This window comes from Brachyistius frenatus, unplaced genomic scaffold (genome assembly GCF_029030835.1).
Source record: "Brachyistius frenatus isolate BFR_SWC_R1_liver_20210118 unplaced genomic scaffold, ASM2903083v1 Contig_469, whole genome shotgun sequence".
In the NCBI taxonomy this organism is placed as follows: Eukaryota; Metazoa; Chordata; class Actinopteri; family Embiotocidae; genus Brachyistius; species Brachyistius frenatus.
In genome coordinates, this window is record NW_027211068.1 from 20,057 (window position 1) to 40,488 (window position 20,432).

General features: G+C 50.1%; 1 protein-coding gene across 1 annotated transcript in view; it reads right to left on the bottom strand.

Moving 5' to 3' along the window:
• LOC138614214 (nidogen-1-like) overlaps positions 1-20,180 on the bottom strand; it is a gene marked incomplete at its 3' end in the record, with an annotated part of 40,230 nt that extends 20,050 nt beyond the window's left edge. The window contains exons 1-6 of the mRNA XM_069687515.1: positions 20,087-20,180; positions 11,108-11,308; positions 10,391-10,420; positions 9,145-9,860; positions 8,285-8,611; positions 174-476 (exon numbers count right to left, since the gene is read on the bottom strand). Coding sequence (XP_069543616.1) covers positions 174-476; positions 8,285-8,491 — 510 coding nt within the window. The remainder of the gene's footprint in view (positions 1-173; positions 477-8,284; positions 8,612-9,144; positions 9,861-10,390; positions 10,421-11,107; positions 11,309-20,086) is intronic.
• Between the last annotated feature and the right edge of the window lie 252 nt (positions 20,181-20,432).

Here is a 20,432-nt window from a genome sequence, read left to right on the forward strand (position 1 = left end):
ATTATTGCAGCTTGTCATCTAATAACTTGGTGTCAACACAACAATCCAGCTTCCAGTGCAAAGATCCACCGATCCTGGATGTTTCCAGCTCAGTACCAACATTTGAGTTTATATCTCAACAACTGCTGGATGGACAGCCGTGAACTCGTTGAATGACAGACCCGGTCCCTCACCTCTACGTCCAGTTGGTCCCCTCGTCCAGACGTCCCCCGGGCGGCCATGTTCTCCCAGGTGACGATGAGGGCGTCGGTGGGCTCCACTCCCGCATCTCTGGGGAAAGCTCGTCTGATGTGCTCGGCGGTTGGACCCAGAACATCCGGGCTGCTGTCCTTCCTGAAGTAGACCTTCCCCTGTCCATCGCTGTTGTCCAGGTCTCCCAGCAGCGCTGCGATCGTCTTGAAACTGCCAGGCATCTTCCCCAGGTACTCGTCCTCAGCTGGAGGCTCGGCGAGAGCCAGCAAGCCGTTGGTGTTTATCTGGAACAGCAGGCAGGTCAGATTATCTGCTCATCAAGGATCTCTCTGGATGTTTCCTGTCAATCACATACATGTCTGCATACAGACTCCATTTATGTCACTTCAGAAAATCAAACAATTAATGGAGAAAAAAAAAATCCGTTTTGGGAAACTTTCTAATAAAGTGATAAATCTCATTAGGCAGAATATTATACTGAATGACTAAGTATCTTCTAACTATGAGAAAATCTCATCATAATAACATCTGATAATGATGACAGTCAGAATTATAACGTCTCATGGCTTAGTATGACTCATATTATGATCAAACCTTTGTTCCAAGAGTTTTTCAAAAATGTTAAGTCTGATCAAAAAATGGTGATGTAGTGCATCATAATTTGATCTGTGTTGTCTGTCAAGATTATAAAATAATTATTGCTCATTTTCTTACAGATTCTCATTGGTTGTCAGTTGTACTTGGGCCCATTATTATAAACTAATAATACAAATAATGAGTAGGTGATGTAGTTATGAGATAATATCAACTAAATATTAGAAAAAAAGCACCCAACCAAGATATTGGTGTTGTGTTTTTCCTTTTTTGACAGAAATGGGCTTCCATACAACTACAGACAGGATTATAAACTTATGGGGCCTAAAAACAGGTATCAGACACGATCACAAAGGAATTAGTCTACCGAGGAGGGGGAGGAGGAGTAGGAGGAGGAGGGGGTAAATAGGATTTGTTCTTTTTTTTTCTTTTTTTATCCGGATGTTTGAGTGAGAGTGAGGCGACGTGAGTCCAAACGCCGTCCGGTTGAAAGTGGAGCGGCGTTCGGTTCTGCAGCTCCACGTCCCTCCACAGCTCTGCTCGCTGTCGGCCCACAGGAACGCCACACAATGACTTCCCATTCACTCAGAAGAAAAGGATCTCTTTAACCTCATTAACTCAAATCCGCCTTACACTGAATGCCGTAGTTACTGTTTGAGCCCAGGATGTTAACACAAAACTTAAACATTGAAAATCATTTTCATTTTTAATGAATCTGATTGTTTACTTGTTGAATCATTTTTTTAAAATCCAGGATGATGAGGACCTTTTTCAGATGTCAAACATTCACATTCAAGAATATTAAACTTGTTTGACATGTTTCCTTGAAAAATGACAGAAACCATGAATCAATGTTCAAGACAGCTGCAAAGAAATCCATTTTGAATTGAATACTTGTGAAATTAAATTTCCTTTCAAAGTCTCTGAAATATGAGAGAATATAATGTGAAGGAATGACAGCCAGGACAGAAGACAGGTGGAGGGACAGAGTGGAGGACTTCCGGTGGTGTTATTGTCTCTTAGACGTTAACGCTGCGTAAAGATACATTTTGAGTTGTAACTCGTTTGTTTGATCGCTCTGCAGCCTCGAACCGTCAGCGGATCCATGAAAGACAAACGGTTCCATTAATCACGTGACGTCTCCATGGCGATGAGGCCGCTGGAACCTTCCTCGCATTACTACATAGGGAGCTTCTCCACCTCAGCGTGTCCTCTCCTTCTGAAATGCTTTCATGATTTTATATTGCTAATTTTCTCAGAGCCAGCCATCCGGCCGGCCGGCGTCCCTTCAGCAGGTCTGAGTGACCTTCACACCTTCAGTGCTTCTCTGTTTGTGAAGATGATACTGTAGCTTTAAAATGGCTGAAGGTCAACGATGCCTCGTATCCCACGACCGTCCCACAAGCTTTCTGTTTAACAAGTCTGCAGATGAACATCAGAAACACGCTGAGGCAGCCGTGTTTCACAGGTTCACATCCCTTCAGTGCACTGCCCTCACTGATATTCACGAGAGGATTATGGGACGGCGTCTCCTGGTTCAGGTGTTAATGTTGAACACACCTGAGGACCGAACGCATCGCCGCTGCCATCAGCACATTCAGGTAGTCCACGAAAACACACTCCACTTGGAGAAAAAGAGCGGGAAGAAGGAAAACACGGGGTGCCCAAACATCCAGACAACTCCCAGATCAAGAGCAACGTTTAGAGTCTCGTCGTCTCCGTGTTGGAGGAGACCTGAGCGTCTTTCAAAGGGCCGAACGGTCGACCGGCTCCGAGTGTCAGAAACAGGGAGATGCTGCTGGTCAGCGGTGGTGGGTCGGTACCGACCGCGGTCCGACGATCCTCAAACGGGGAACCAGCCACGGGTGAAACCACGCGGTGTTGGGGAAGAGCTGGAATAAATCTACAACTCTCTGCTGCCTGAAGCCACAGGAACCCTTCAGAGAGACGCTGGAGGGACACGGAGGACAGACAGCACATCTGGGACCAAATCTACAACACAGATTGACAGGCCTGCGGTGCAGTCAGGTTACAGCTATCGGTGGGCGGGACGTCGTATCGTCAGGTTTCCAATCAGATCGGTCAGATCCACCGCTGGCTCCTCCCCCAGCTCGTCCAAATATGGTCACTTCCTGCTCCAAACCGCTCCGAACTAGCAAAGATGGTGACGGACAGAATCTGAACTGGAGGATTCATAACGTTCACAAACCAACGATGGTTGATGACATCACTGATGGATGATGACATCACTGATGGATGATGACATCACTGATGGATGATGATTGATCCAAACACAGAACTGAACTCCAAACAGAAACCACTCTTTGTCTCAGAGGTCCAGCTGCTGCTGCGTTGGTCCAAAGGTTGAAGAGCAGCGACATCAGGAGGCTGAAAGGTCAGAGGTCAGAAATATCTGGCAGCCTGAGGTGACGGTGGAGGTACAAGGTGAGGAAACACCAGACAAAGAGGAGAGCTGCCCTGCTTCAGTGCCTCTGTGAAGAGCCTCAGCAGACCACCGTCCTCCTCCCCCACTGGCCCCCTCCCCATGCCCTCCTCCCCCGCCTCCTCCTGAGAAACGCATGACTGACAGCAGCATGTGGGTGAAAGGCCGGGATCTCCCAGCAGGTAGCTGTCTTCAAAGGAGACGCCTGCAGAGCCGAGCACACAGCAGGTCTTTTGTCTCAGTTAACAGAGACACATTCCTGAAGAGGAGGACGGAGGGGGGACGGTCAGGTAGGAGGACGCAGGAGGACGGAGGGGGGACGATTAGGTAGGAGGACGGAGGAGGACGGAGGGGTGACGGTCAGCTAGGAGGATGGAGGGGTGACGGTCAGGTAGGACGGAGGAGGACGGAGGGGGGACGGTCAGGTAGGAGGACGGAGGGGTGACGGTCAGGTAGGAGGACGGAGGAGGACGGAGGGGTGACGGTCAGCTAGGAGGATGGAGGGGTGACGGTCAGGTAGGACGGAGGAGGACGGAGGGGGGACGGTCAGGTAGGACGGAGGAGGACGGAGGGGGGACGGTCAGGTAGGAGGACAGAGGGGTGATGGTCAGGTAGGAGGACGGAGGAGGACGGAGGGGTGACGGTCAGGTAGGACGGAGGAGGACGGAGGGGGGATGATCAGGTAGGACGGAGGAGGACGGAGGGGGGACAGTCAGGTAGGAGGACGGAGGAGGACGGAGGGGTGACGGTCAGGTAGGAGGACCGAGGAGGACGGAGGGGTGACGGAGGAGTGTAGGTCAGGTAGGAGGATTTATTTTAGTTAAATAGTCGCAGCTTTCCATCCCATCACCAGCAGACAGTACGGTAACTATGACGACAGTAAGGTTAAATGATCGTGTTCCTCTGCAGACAGATTTATCTCAACAAATCAACCAACATAATCCGACAGAAACGAGCGCTGCAATCTGACGGTGAGAACGGACCTGAGGAGGAAGAGCAGGAGGAGGAGCAGCAGGAAGGGCAGGAGGAAGGGCAGGAGGAAGAGCAGGAGGAGGAGCAGGAGGAAGAGCAGGAGGAGGAGCAGGAGGAAGAGCAGGAGGAAGAGCAGGAGGAAGGGCAGGAGGAAGAGCAGGAGGAGGAGCAGGAGGAAGAGCAGGAGGAAGAGCAGGAGGAGGAGCAGGAGGAAGAGCAGGAGGAAAAGCAGAAGGAAGAACAGGAGGAGGAACAGGACGAGGAGCAGGAGGAGGAGCAGCAGGAAGATCAGGAGGAAGAGCAGCAGGAAGGGCAGGAGGAAGAGCAGGAGGAGCAGCAGGAAGAAGAGCAGGAGGAAGAGCAGCAGGAAGAGCAGGAGGAGGAGCAGGAGGAAGAGCAGGAGGTGGAGCAGGAGGAAAAGCAGAAGGAAGAACAGGAGGAGGAACAGGAGGAGGAGCAGGAGGAGGAGCAGCAGGAAGAGCAGGAGGAGCAGGAGGACGGGAGGTGAAGGACAGTTGGAGTTCGGAGGCGTCTCCATGTTGGCCTGCAGCGTGAACAACATTCCTCCGTGATACTCGGCTGTTCGCGGCTCTCGTGTGATAATGCCTCGACTGTCTGAGGAGCTGTGACATCACACATGTCCGACCCCTGAGGTCATCATTATCAGTGTGAGAACAGAGGGAGGAAACACTCGCAGCGCTGCCATCTGCTTTCGGAGGCCAGATGTCTCGTGTCTACGCGCTCCAGATGTGCCAGGTCCACGAGGACGATGCGCTTCCTGTCAGGCAGCGAGCCGAAGAGCAGCTGAACCTGCAGCCGGGCCAGCGGGCTGCACCTCCCTCGGCAGAGCTACGAGACCACGCTGCCGTGAGCGTAGAACAGGGTTCGAAGGGTCGAACTGTACGACGGGTAATTACTGAGGAAGAGCAGCAGGAAGTCAGTCGTGTTGGGAAGGTTCAGTTGGAGACACTTGAAGAGGCGGCTCCTTTATGGACTGCAGCTTCACAACGACCAATTAGAGCTTCACACGGGAAAACCCTGCAGAGGAGGCTTTTATTCTGAAAATCTGTCAACACAGATTGATGCTGACGTGAGCATTAATCACACCACTCTGGACAAAGCACACAACGATGGCCGGTGGAGAGACATTACGGCAACCCGGAGATATACGAGGCTCTGGAATCACAGCGGTTCCAGCGCTGCACGTCAACATGTCTTCAGCTGCTCTGCAGGAACCTCTCCGACCTCCAGGTGACCTGCACCAACTCTAGTTCCTCCACAGACACACACACATGTAGGATGGGAACCAAATGTTTGGATATTTTATATTTATATAAGGTCTGGTGAAGTGCTTCCTGTTTAGACTCCACGTTTGAGGGCTTTAAGTATCATTTCAGTATCTTCATCAATCATCATCTAAAAGTTTCAAACAACAGGCAGCAGTGAGACGAACAGATGGTCGTAAAAACACAACGTCCGGAGAAGGCTCGTCCGGTCCGAAGACACCAGCTGGGTTCTGCCGGGACCTTCTGAGGTTCTGAGGGGAAACACGCTCTGCAAACCACCTGAACTGTGTCGCCATGGCAACAGGCTTCTCCGACACGACAACACGCTGTGAGCGCCGTGTTGAGAATTTGGTTCCCCAAAACCTGCTGTTTCTCTGCTCCGGTTTCAGGTTGCCATGGTGACGTCACTAATGTTCACGTACCGGCGGTCACGTTAACGTGAGGAGCTCAGTGAGGATGTCCATCAAGAGACGACTCTGAATATCAGACTTTTAAAGTTCCAAATATAAAGTGTCTCATGTTGCAGTAAAGTTGAATTATTCACAATTTGTTCTCGTAAATGTTCTTGCAGATGTAAATTCTTCACTTCCATGTAAACAAATATTTGAAAGACCAAAGCAAAGTGCAGTAAACCCGACTGAGTCTGATCGACCGTCATCTCTGCTTGTGGGGTGAAGACAGCAGGACAGCCGGTGTCTGGACACTTCCTGTCCCACTTCCTGTCCCACTCGTGAACTGACCGGCTGGCCGACTGCACGTCTGCTGAGATTTAAACAGCCACTGAAAGAAGGTGAAACATAAAGGTGACCGCAGACTGAACTTCCTGTGGAGACAGCAGAGATCTGTGAGGGCTGAAGGGGGGGAGGAGAAGGGGGAGGAGGAGGGGGAGGGGAAAGAGGAGGGGAAGGGACAAATGGTGAAGTGACTGAAGGAGAAACATGACTCAATGTGGACACATCGGGGGTGGGGGGGGGTTCAGGAAAAGAATAGAAAATGTTCTTTCACAGTTGTTTCCATCATCATCCATCATACAGCATCTCTGAACATATCTGAACACACACACACACACCTGAATACACACCAATACAAGTGTGTGTGTGTGTGTGTGTGTGTGTGTGTGTGTGTGTGTGTGTGTGTGTGTGTGTGTGTGTGTGTGTGTGTGTGTGTGTGTGTGTGTGTGTTCAGGTGTGCTCAGCTCAGCTGGAGAGCAGGGAGTCTGAAGCAGCAGAACATCTGAACATGAAACAAACACTCCACAAATCAGAGGCAGCGAGCGGACGGACTGACGGACGGACACAGGACAGGACTCTTATTGTGTAACGTGTTGGAAGAAAAAGTGCGGCGGTGACTGAGACACTTATCAGGAGTCATCAAACACAGAGAGAGCTGACACCTCTGAAGACGGGAGTTCAGTCAGTGTGAGTGAACAGTGAGGAGGTCCAAAGACTGAACTGGAAGAACCGTTCACAGAACCAAGAGGAGCAAGAGGATGTGAAACGAACTGCAGGAGACAGAAGATGTTTGTCTGCAGGATGAAACCGAGAGTCAACCAGCAGTGATGTCATCAACCAGCAGTGATGATGTCATCAACCAGCAGTGATGTCATCAACCAGCAGTGATGATGTCATCAACCAGCAGTGATGTCATCGTTGGTTTGTGAACGTTATGAATCCTCCAGTTCAGATTCTGTCCGTCACCATCTTGTTAGTTCGGAGCGGTTTGGAGCAGGAAGTGACCATATTTGGACGAGCTGGGGGAGGAGCCAGAGGTGGATCTGACCGATCTGATCGGAAACCTGACGATACTACGTCCCGCCCACCGATAGCTGTAACATGACTGCACCACAGGCCTGTCAATCAAACAGACACGCCCCCAAAAACAGGTCTTCTTGAATCTTCTTTTCTAATGAATGAGGGATTATTTTCAGATGGACCTCCAGAAAACTAAGAAGAAGGAGTGACTTTAGCTAACAACACCGAGATAACTGATGGACACATTTTATTCACTTTGGATTTGATGAGAGAAGTTGAATGGGAGTCTATGGAGCCGGAGGCTTTTTGGAGCCGACCTCTAGTGGCACTCGCTGGTATTGCAGCTGAAGACACTTCTGGATCAGAACCATTTTACAGACCTGAAGCTACGAACTCTTTTAGAAACAGTCTGAGGATGAGACAGACTACTTTCAACATCAGAACCTTTTCCACCTCACGGTACCGGCCCGAAGCTGAAGCTGATGTGAAAACACTGCGGACCTCTGATTGGTCAGATTATCGTCCCCGTCAGTGTGATGGAGACACAGGACATCAGGAACCTGTCGGTGTTCACGAGCCGGCGAGAGGAGGAAGGAAGAAGAAGAAGAAGAACCCAGCAGAGAGAAGAAAGGTCAACGTGGTCTAAAGAGAAGAACGCAGAGAAAGATGAATCAGCTGAGCAATAAATGGAGATTAATAAAAAGTGGTTGAGTGAAGCTGCACAACAACCAGGAGACAGTTTGAGTTATTGATCTGCTGTGTCAGCATATCAGAGGAGAGGGTTTGAACATGTAGAAATTCATCCACGTTTATCATCTTCATCATTTCAAGTCAAAAAAGCTGCTTCTTTATTCTGTGTTTACTGAGATGTGAAGTGGAAGGTGAACGATCTGTGGATTCATATTGGAAATAAAAAATGATGACAAATATCTCAGCTCTTGTTTGACATTTCATTTCAGTCCTTTTAGTTGTTGTTCTTTTTCAGAAGTGATTTGTGTCATTAGATTTTCTGAATCACCCCCCCCCCCCTCTCCAGTCCCACTCACATAAACTTTGTTGAAGGTCTCGCTGAAGAACATCAGAGGACCGTTGAGGAGCAGCTCGGCGGAGGAGTCCGAGCCGGGCTGCAGCTGCTGGTCTCCGGCTTCTTCTCCGAACTCAAACAGCTCCTCCAGCTCCAGAGCCCGGGTCGAAACACTCAGGCTCAGCAAGCACGTCCAGAACCCGAACCAGCTCCGGGACCGGGGACTCATCTTTGAACCCTGGTGCTCCCAGACAGTCAGACCAGCGGGGTTCCCCAGTGAAGACAGCCGGCAAGGAGGCGAGGACAGCGGGCAGCGAGGGAAGCCGACACGGCGGAGCTCAACGGCGGACTGGAGGAGAGGGACGGGAGGGAGGCAGGAGGGAGGGAGGCGCGAGGCGGGAGGGAGGGAGGGAGGAACAACCGCACAATTTCCGGTTTTCAAAATTAACGAATCCGTAGTAAACAAAATAAAAGTAAACCCATGAAGTCATTTTCCTAAAAACGTGACTGTATTGTGAGTGGGAGCCGTTTGTTCTCAGACACGTCAGCCTGGTGTCTTCATTTCTACCTTTTATTTCATGGGTGTGATTTCGTCTTCGATGTGACACAGTGACAAATGAAGCTGTTTAATAAACCGACACACAAAACGTGTTCTCATATGAAACCAAGGCAGGTCGACAACAGAACACAACCTGCAGAAAATGAAGCAAACAAACTCAAACAGCATTAAAACGGTCCCATTTAAATGAGTCCGACTTTCAGCACCATGAAGGAGCACTGGTTCGGTTTCTTCCAACATTTGTATCACAAAAGGCCAATTTAGGCAAAGTTTATCAAAATAATAATTAAAATGACAATCAAATAGCAGCTGGTGATCCAGACCTCCTGGTTCAGGTGGTTCGACCCAGTCGAGCTGCAGTTCCACAGCAGGACATCATCGCCACCTTCTGGACAAAGACTGTAAGTGCATAACAAAGACCTTCAACTCGCCCTCCGCTTCTCTTCTCACTTCTTCCCCTCAAACAGCTGACAGGGAAGGATCTGTTAAGGGATTTTTGTCTCTTTATTGTGCAGCAAAAAAATTGTTTTGAGAGCAAATTGCTCGCACTGCAGTCAAAAATCAAGTTTGTATGTAAAAATATATAAACTGAGAATAAATCATTTGCATAGGAACTCCTCTTTTTACTTACAAACTTGATTTTTGATTGCAGTGCGAGAAATTTGTTCTCAACACAGTTTTTTTTGCTGCACAATAAAGACACAAAAATACCTTCATATAGGCCAGTATTCTCACAACGTATTGAGGCGTATTGTCCTGGATGTCCTACAGTCATTTGTTTCAGTAGCTCCTCCCACTTCACACCTGCACACTGAACCAGCACCCCTCAAAGACCTGATGAACCTGCTGCTTGGTGTCCGTGTGCATCATCTGCTCCAGCTGTCGTTGTGCTCTGAATGAAGTTCTCCAGATAACCAGGACGCAGCGAAGCAGCTTTCACTCAATCATCAGTGCTGTTGGAGAGTTCATGAACCTTTCAGGATGTTCTTTATTTCTGCATGAACTTGATCTAAAACGTCATCCGACTTTCACACAGGTCCTAAAAGTAGATAAAGAGAAGACACATGACATTGGGTGGTACGGTAGTGCAGTGGTTAGCACTGTCACCTCACAGCAAAAAGGTTCCGGGTTGGAATCCGGTCCTGGGCCTTTCTGTGCGGAGTTTGCATGTTCTCCCTGTGCTTGCGTGGGTTCTCTCCGGGTTCTCCGGCTTCCTCCCATCATCCAAAAACATGCACCTCAGGTCAGGTTACCTGGCGCCGCGCTAGTGGCAGCCTGTTGCAGCAGCTCCCCCCTGAGAGCCCCCCTGCTGTAGTGAAGACATTTCCCCTCGGGGATTAATAAAGTGTATAAAATCAAATCATATAAATATTCCACCTGCTCATTTACTGATTGATGAAGATTATTAATATCACACATCTGTTGAGGTCAAATAAACTAATGTGAGAGAGATGGCTGAAACCTCTATCTCTATTTTCTCTCTCTCTCTCTCTCTCTCTTCTCTCTCTTTTCTCTCTCTCTTCTCCTCCTTCCTCCTCCTCCTCCTCCTCCTCCTCTCAGCAGAGACACAGTCCCATCCTCCTTCCCACAGATCACCACCTGTAGAGAGAAGCAGAGAGAACAGAGGTGATACCTTGAGTCTGCAGAAACTTCCTCCATCAACTGTCAGTCAGAATAAAGAGCAGGACAGGAAATAAACTGCTGAGTCATGGTGACTGCTGGTTGACTGCTGTGTGTGTGTGTGTGGTGTGTGTGTGTGTGTGTGTGTGTGTGTGTGTGTGTGTGTGTGTGTGTGTGTGTGTGTGTGTGTGTGTGTGTGTGTGCTGATGAACATGTCGTGTTTGTGAACCATCACATCAACATGGAGGCCGTCTCTGAACATGTTCACAGATACACTGATGGATGACTGGACTGCAGCAGAGCTTCTGGTGTGTTGAACACTCCTTGGTTGCTAATGTAATGCTGGCTCTGTGATGTGGAGGCTGCAGACTGATCTCAGAGCTGTGACACAGATGAAACTGATCAGCTGTTCAGTGTTGAAATGAGAAAACAGAGAAGGTTTACAGGAAACACTGATACCAACTGATGTTTGATACCAACATGAGAGATGAGACATGGACATGAGACATGAGACATGAACATGAGAGATGAGACATGGACATGAGAGATGTGACATGAGACATGAACATGAGAGATGAGAGATGAGACATGAACATGAAACATGAAGGAGCTGCAGCTGCTGATTAAACAGAGAAGATCTACAACAGGAACAGACAGTGAACTTACTTCAGAGTCTCCAGACTACAGTGTGGACTCTCCAGAAAACCACACAGCTGCTTCACTCCTGAATCCTGCAGCTCATTGTAACTCAGGTCCAGATGTTCCAGATGTTTTGGATGGTCCAGATGTTTCTGAAGGGAGGGGTTGGACTTCAGAGCTGAACCCAGAGAATCACAGCTGATCTCTGACAAACTGCAGCTCATCAATCTGAATAAAGAATAAAAGATGGAGATAAAAAAAATAGATCAGATCAGTTTCTTAATTTGAATGAATGACTCTGTCATCATCACCATCATTATCCTCATCATCCTCATCATCACCATCATCATCATCCTCATCATCATCATCACCATCATCATCATCATCACCATCATCATTATCCTCATCATCATCCTCATCATCCTCATCATCCTCATCATCATCACCATCACCATCATCATCATCACCACCATCATCATCATCATCATCACCATCATCATTATCATCATCATCATCCTCATCATCCTCATCATCACCATCATCATCATCACCACCATCATCACCTGTGACAGATATCCTTGCCGTCACTGTGGGTTCTCTTGGCCGAACACACAACAACCCACCAAAGTACGGTTTTCCAATGGTTTTATTTCACACAACCAATAACATAGATCTCTTGGGCTCTCCTGCCGGGCATTCGGGCACATGCCACATGCCACATAACCTGTCTGCAGCCAGCCTCCCGTTCCGTGTCCCTAGGAGTGAGAGACCTGGTGTCCTGCTACTTGGGTTTTTAAGGAGAAGAGAGGGACAATCACTGATTGACTTCAGCTGGGGCTAATTAAGCCCCTTCCAGGCACCGCTCCCTGAACCACTCCCCCAATCAGTCCCTCCTGCAGCTGAGCCTAACCACGCCCCACCACCACATACCCCCACCGCCCGACGTAGGCCAGGGAGCCATCCAGCCTAACCTAGGTAGGCGGAAGCATATGCAGCGTGCGGACGCAGCACCCGGTCCATGAGGCGTTGGAAAGTGGCCGGGGCACCGAACAACCCAAAGGGAAGTGTGGTGAATTGGTATAATCCAAACGGAGTGGAGAAGGCCGTTTTCTCCTTGGACTCTGGCGAGAGAGGAATCTGCCAGTAGCTCTTGGTTAAATCCAGTGTCATGAAGAAACGCGCAGTGCCCAGTCAGTCCAGGAGTTCATTCCTGGGGCATTGGGTACACATCAAATCGTGACACATCATTCACCCTGCGATAGTCCACACAGAACCGTATAGATCCATCCTTCTTGACAACAAGAACAATGGGGCTACACCAGGCACTCCTCTATTACCCCCATCTCCAGCATAGCAGCCAATTCTCTCTGAACAATTTTTCTCGTGTTCAGGTAGCCTGTAGGGTCGCGACCGCACCGTCACCGGAGACGTCTCAATGTTGTGCACTATGAGGTCCATGTGTCCTGGCAGGAGGGAGAACACGTCAGCAAACTGCTTCTGCAACTGGGCAACGTCTGTTCTCTGGGTCCCGGAGAGATGGGATTTCCCGGCGGCTTTTCGGCACCAACAACTGGGTGTTTTCTTGACCTGTTTGAGTGTCACGACTCACTTTATACAGCTTGTCCCTAATCAATGAAAAGTGCAGATATGCTGGCACTGCATCAGGGCACACCATCTGACCATCAATTCTTATCACTTGGTCAAAGGTGAAATGTAGAGTATCATCACAAGACTGCTCAAGTGGAAAATCCTCCATGGAGGGTAATTCGGGAACCTGTGGGGTCTCCGTGGGAGGCTCAGCTGGTTCACCCACCCTGTCTGCAGTATCGGACAACCTCGCGTCACCGCTGAGCACAGCACACATACCGCATGACCCTATCTGTCGTGAACGCACCCCCGTACACTGCCCCATTAATTTATGAAACCCGGGCCAATCTGTTCCCAAGATTAGAGGGTGCGTAAGGCGAAGCTAACCGCAACCTTCACACTATGCTTTTTCCCCAAGTATCTAATCTCCACTGACACAACAAGATACTGGTGAACATCCCCATGCACACACCTAATTTTCACCCACAATGCCTCCACCAATGCCCCGGGCCGAACCAGACTCTGGTGAATCATAGACGGCGTACAGCCAGAATCCACCATTGCCTGATGTACACACCCCTGGGTCCTTACCGGAATGCGGTACATCGCTCCTGGACCGGGGGAGGGTGCTGTAGGGCCAGCAACCCAAACCGTCTGGCCCACTTCCATCAGAGGACACTCCCTCCGGAAGTGCCCGGGCTGCCCACAACTCCAACACTCCTGCCCTGACGGTTGAAGAGCCCCCTGTAGGTTGGGAAGAGTGCCGGTGTTGGTTGGGTGGATCGGGGAACTGAAGGAGGAATAGCGACCGCGGACCTGGTAGGGGCCGAGCCGAGAACTGCTGCTGTATCTTCCGCCGAGGAGCAGGAGTCGGTCGGGCTGAAGCCAGCGGCCAACCGCCGTCCCCCCGACCGCTGGGATGGACAGCGAGGAGGTCCTCTGCCAGGTTGATGACGCTTCGAGCATCGAAAGGCGGGGGCAGCGGACCCACGCTGACGTCCTGGCCGGCAGACCCTCCAAGAACTGCTCGACGACCACTTTTCCGATCACCGCCCGCACCTCTCCTGCGTTCCCCGGCTGCAGCCACCTGGTTGCTGCGACCCTCAGCCGCTGCGCGTACGTGAAGGGCCGGTACCCAGGCCCTAGCCATGCGTAGACATGTCAAGGGCCTCCATCTGTGCCTCCCCCGCCAGGAGAGGCAAGAGCTGCACCGCCCACTTTGCCGCAGGCCAGCCACATGCCCCCACCACTGCCTCGAACATCTCCAGAAAGGATTGGACCTCATCTGCTAGAGTAATTTTGTGCAAGACCACCCCCGCTAATTTTTTTTTTTTTTTTTAATTTTATTGTACTCTATTAATCCCCGAGGGGAAATTCTGTCGCTACAGCAGCATCCCGAGGGGGAGCTGCTGCAACAGGCTGCCACGACCGCGGCGCCAACCAACCTGAGGTGCATGTTTTTGGGTAATGACGAGGGGCCCGGCGCTGACGGAGCTGCAGCCGGCCGGGCAACGAGCTGCTCCAGTGTGCGGGCTTGCCGCTGTGCCTGGGCCTAAAGCGCCCCCAGGAGATGCCTATTTTCCTCCGCTAGATAGCGCTGCATGGCCGCGATCCCCCCCAGCATTTGCCCCAGCGCGATGACTGGCTGTGCCGGCAACTCCGCGTGCTGTCCGTCCAAATCCATGTGCCGCCCCACTTTGGGGGCCAGTGTAACGTGCTCGTATTACCACCGTAGGTTCTCAGTTCAAGTGGTTTATTTTCAGCTCAATTCACCCCGCCACCGTGCCTGCGCCCTCATGTCGCGCCTCTGAGCGCCAATGCCACGTCCGTCTCAACGTCTGCAGAGCCTCCAAGCACTCCATCCCTTCTCTGGTGTCTCACTGCTCCATTTATAGGGAGAGAGACAATCATTCAAATCAGGCTCAGCTCAGCTAATTACACCTCTTCCCAATACCGTTCACTGAATCACTCCCCTACTCTGTCCCCCCCCTGCAGCCAAACCACAGCCCACCACCACACACTAGTACAGCACCTGGAACACCACTAGTACAACACCTGGAACAACACCTGGATCACCAAAAGTACAGCACCTGGAACACCACTAGTACAACACCTGGAACACCACTAGTACAACACCTGGAACACCACTAGTACAACACTTGGAACACCACTAGTACACCTGGAACACCACTAGTACAACACCTGGAACACCACTAGTACACCACTAGTACATCACTAGTACAACACCTGGAACACCACTAGTACAACACCTGGAACACCACTAGTACAACACCTGGAACACCACTAGTACAACACCTGGAACACCACTAGTACAACACCTGGAACACCACTAGTACAACACCTGGAACACCACTAGTACACCACCTGGAACACCACTAGTACACCACCTGGAACACCACTAGTACAACACCTGGAACACCACTAGTACACCTGGAACACCACTAGTACAACACCTGGAACACCACTAGTACACCTGGAACACCACTAGTACAACACCTGGAATACCACTAGTACACCTGGAACACCACTAGTACACCTCGAACACCACTAGTACACCACCTGGAACAACACCTGGATCACCAAAAGTACAGCACCTGGAACACCACTAGTACAACACCTGGAACACCACTAGTACAACACCTGGAACACCACTAGTACAACACCTGGAACACCACTAGTACACCTGGAACACCACTAGTACAACACCTGGAACACCACTAGTACACCACTAGTACATCACTAGTACAACACCTGGAACACCACTAGTACAACACCTGGAACACCACTAGTACAACACCTGGAACACCACTAGTACAACACCTGGAACACCACTAGTACAACACCTGGAACACCACTAGTACAACACCTGGAACACCACTAGTACAACACCTTGAACACCACTAGTACACCACCTGGAACACCACTAGTACACCACCTGGAACACCACTAGTACAACACCTGGAACACCACTAGTACACCTGGAACACCACTAGTACAACACCTGGAACACCACTAGTACAACACCTGGAACACCACTAGTACAACACTTGGAACACCACTAGTACACCTGGAACACCACTAGTACAACACCTGGAACACCACTAGTACACCACTGGTACACCACTAGTACAACACCTGGAACACCACTAGTACAACACCTGGAACACCACTAGTACAACACCTGGAACACCACTAGTACAACACCTGGAACACCACTAGTACAACACCTGGAACACCACTAGTACAACACCTGGAACACCACTACACCTGGAACACCACTAGTACAACACCTGGAACACCACTAGTACACCTGGAACACCACTAGTACAACACCTGGAACACCACTAGTACACCACTAGTACAACACCTGGAACACCACTAGTACACCACTAGTACAACACCTGGAACACCACTAGTACAACACCTGGAACACCACTAGTACAACACCTGGAACACCACTAGTACAACACCTGGAACACCACTAGTACACCCGGAACACCACTAGTACACCTGGAACACCACTAGTACACCACTAGTACACCTGGAACACCACTAGTACACCACCTGGAACACCACTAGTACACCACCTGGAACACCACTAGTACAACACCTGGAACACCACTAGTACAACACCTGGAACACCACTAGTACACCTGGAACACCACTAGTACAACACCTGGAACACCACTAGTACACCACCTGGAACACCACTAGTACAACACCTGGAACACCACTAGTACACCTGGAACACCATAAGTACAACACCTGGAACACCACTAGTACAACACCTGGAACACCACTAGTACAACACCTGGAACACCACTAGTACACCCGGAACACCACTAGTACACCTGGAACACCACTAGTACACCACTAGTACACCTGGAACACCACTAGTACACCTGGAACACCACTAGTACACCTGGAACACCACTAGTACACCACCTGGAACACCACTAGTACAACACCTGGAACACCACTAGTACACCTGGAACACCACTAGTACACCTGGAACACCACTAGTACACCACCTGGAACACCACTAGTACAACACCTGGAACACCACTAGTACAACACCTGGAACACCACTAGTACACCTGGAACACCATAAGTACAACACCTGGAACACCACTAGTACAACACCTGGAACACCACTAGTACAACACCTGGAACACCACTAGTACAACACCTGGAACACCACTAGTACACCCGGAACACCACTAGTACACCTGGAACACCACTAGTACACCTGGAACACCACTAGTACACCTGGAACACCACTAGTACAACACCTGGAACACCACTAGTACACCTGGAACACCACTAGTACAACACCTGGAACACCACTAGTACAACACCTGGAATACCACTAGTACACCACCTGGAACACCACTAGTACAACACCTGGAACACCACTAGTACACCTGGAACACCACTAGTACAACACCTGGAACACCACTAGTACACCTGGAACACCACTAGTACAACACCTGGAACACCACTAGTACACCTGGAACACCACTAGTACAACACCTGGAATACCACTAGTACACCTGGAACACCACTAGTACACCTCGAACACCACTAGTACACCACCTGGAACACCACTAGTACAACACCTGGAACACCACTAGTACAACACCTGGAACACCATAAGTACAACACCTGGAACACCACTAGTACAACACCTGGAACACCACTAGTACACCACTAGTACAACACCTGGAACACCACTAGTACAACACCTGGAACACCACTAGTACACCCGGAACACCACTAGTACACCTGGAACACCACTAGTACACCTGGAACACCACTAGTACACCACCTGGAACACCACTAGTACAACACCTGGAACACCACTAGTACACCTGGAACACCACTAGTACACCACCTGGAACACCACTAGTACAACACCTGGAACACCACTAGTACAACACCTGGAACACCACTAGTACAACACCTGGAACACCACTAGTACAACACCTGGAACACCACTAGTACAACACCTGGAACACCACTAGTACAACACCTGGAACACCACTAGTACAACACCTGGAACACCACTAGTACACCCGGAACACCACTAGTACACCTGGAACACCACTAGTACACCACTAGTACACCTGGAACACCACTAGTACACCTGGAACACCACTAGTACACCTGGAACACCACTAGTACAACACCTGGAACACCACTAGTACACCTGGAACACCACTAGTACAACACCTGGAACACCACTAGTACAACACCTGGAATACCACTAGTACACCACCTGGAACACCACTAGTACAACACCTGGAACACCACTAGTACACCTGGAACACCACTAGTACAACACCTGGAACACCACTAGTACACCTGGAACACCACTAGTACAACACCTGGAACACCACTAGTACACCACTAGTACAACACCTGGAACACCACTAGTACACCTGGAACACACCTGGAACACCACTAGTACACCACCTGGAACACCACTAGTACAACACCTGGAACACCACTAGTACAACACCTAGTACAACACCTGGAACACCACTAGTACAACACCTGGAACACCACTAGTACACCACTAGTACAACACCTGGAACACCACTAGTACAACACCTGGAACACCACTAGTACAACACCTGGAACACCACTAGTACACCTGGAACACCACTAGTACACCTGGAACACCACTAGTACACCACCTGGAACACCACTAGTACAACACCTGGAACACCACTAGTACACCTGGAACACCACTAGGACACCACCTGGAACACCACTAGTACAACACCTGGAACACCACTAGTACAACACCTGGAACACCACTAGTACACCTGGAACACCACTAGTACAACACCTGGAACACCACTAGTACAACACCTGGAACACCACTAGTACACCCGGAACACCACTAGTACACCTGGAACACCACTAGTACAACACCTGGAACACCACTAGTACACCTGGAACACCACTAGTACAACACTTGGAACACCACTAGTACACCACCTGGAACACCACTAGTACAACACCTGGAACACCACTAGTACACCTGGAACACCACTAGTACAACACCTGGAACACTTGCTGCCGGGAGGCCTCTCTACCTCCGTCACCATCACAGGGGTCATCATGCAGCAGAGTGTGTTCATGATATTTAAATAATGGTGCTGAGGTGATTGCCTTTCAGATGATTCAGTGAGGACTCGTGAAGAAACAGGTCTGTGTGTTGATCCGTTACCATATCAGAACCACCTGGAGCTGAACTCAACACTGGAGATGGGGAGGACTTCACTGTGCACCGGACTGATGTCCTGTTGTTTGCGGCTGTACTTTAACTCTTATACTACAGCGTTAATCTCTCATATTATGACCGGTCGTCTCACACTCACTTAATTTCTGAGCTCAAACTGCTGCAATCTTTATCACTCGATCATTAAAATGTGTGACGTCATGTCACGGTGTGTAGGTCAGATTACATCACATTAAACTCATTTCATTTTCTCAAATGTTGTTTTTAAAAAGTCCGGACCACTTACTGCACTCATTCACACTCAGGACACCATGACTGCCCCAGCACACAGAAGATGAAGGAGATGTCGGTCCAGTGTGTACCTCCAGTGTGTACCTCCAGTGTGTACCTCCTGTGTGTACCTCCAGTGTGTACCTCCTGTGTGTACCTCCAGTGTGTACCTCCAGTGTGTACCTCCAGTGTGTACCTCCTGTGTGTACCTCCAGTGTGTACCTCCTGTGTGTACCTCCTGTGTGTACCTCCAGTGTGTACCTCCTGTGTGTACCTCCAGTGTGTACCTCCTGTGTGTACCTCCTGTGTGTACCTCCTGTGTGTACCTCCAGTGTGTACCTCCTGTGTGTACCTCCAGTGTGTACCTCCAGTGTGTACCTCCTGTGAGTACCTCCTGTGAGTACCTCCAGTGTGTACCTCCAGTGTGTACCTCCAGTGTGTACCTCCAGTGTGTACCTCCTGTGTGTACCTCCAGTGTGTACCTCCAGTGTGTACCTCCAGTGTGTACCTCCTGTGTGTACCTCCAGTGTGTACCTCCAGTGTGTACCTCCTGTGTGTACCTCATGTGTGTACCTCCTGTGTGTACCTCCTGTGTGTACCTCCAGTGTGTACCTCCAGTGTGTACCTCCTGTGTGTACCTCCTGTGTGTACCTCCAGTGTGTACCTCCAGTGTGTACAGGACTTGGTGCACTGACAAATAAAGTGTTACACTGTCAAATGTCCAAATCAATGACAGATGTACAACTACAAATAAACAATCCCAGGAATGCACAGATAAGGAGACTTTACTGGGTTTAAATTTGAGGCGTTTTAACTGAGTCCACGCATCTTATTTTGAAATGTTCAACCGGAAGTACAGCTGCGGTGTGCTGCGTTACCTTGACACCGAAGAGCAGGCTGGTGGACTGAAACTTCTCCAGACATGAACCATCTCTCCACGGCGACACTGCGTCAATCAGCGGAGGAGGACATCTGAGTGTCCGTGTGAGGGTCCTGGGACGCGGACTGTCCCGCTCACTGCTCAGCTACTGTTAGCCTGCGGGTGCTAATTCAGCTAGCCTGAAGCTGTAGTCAGCTAGCTACCACGTCGCTGCAGACATCCAGAGACTTGTCTCTTGTCCCGGTGCTCTTGTCCCGGTGCTCTGTCCCCGGTGCTCTTGTCCCGGTGCTCTGTCCCCGGTGCTCTGTCCCCGGTGCTCTGTCCCCGGTGCTCCCCAGCCAGGA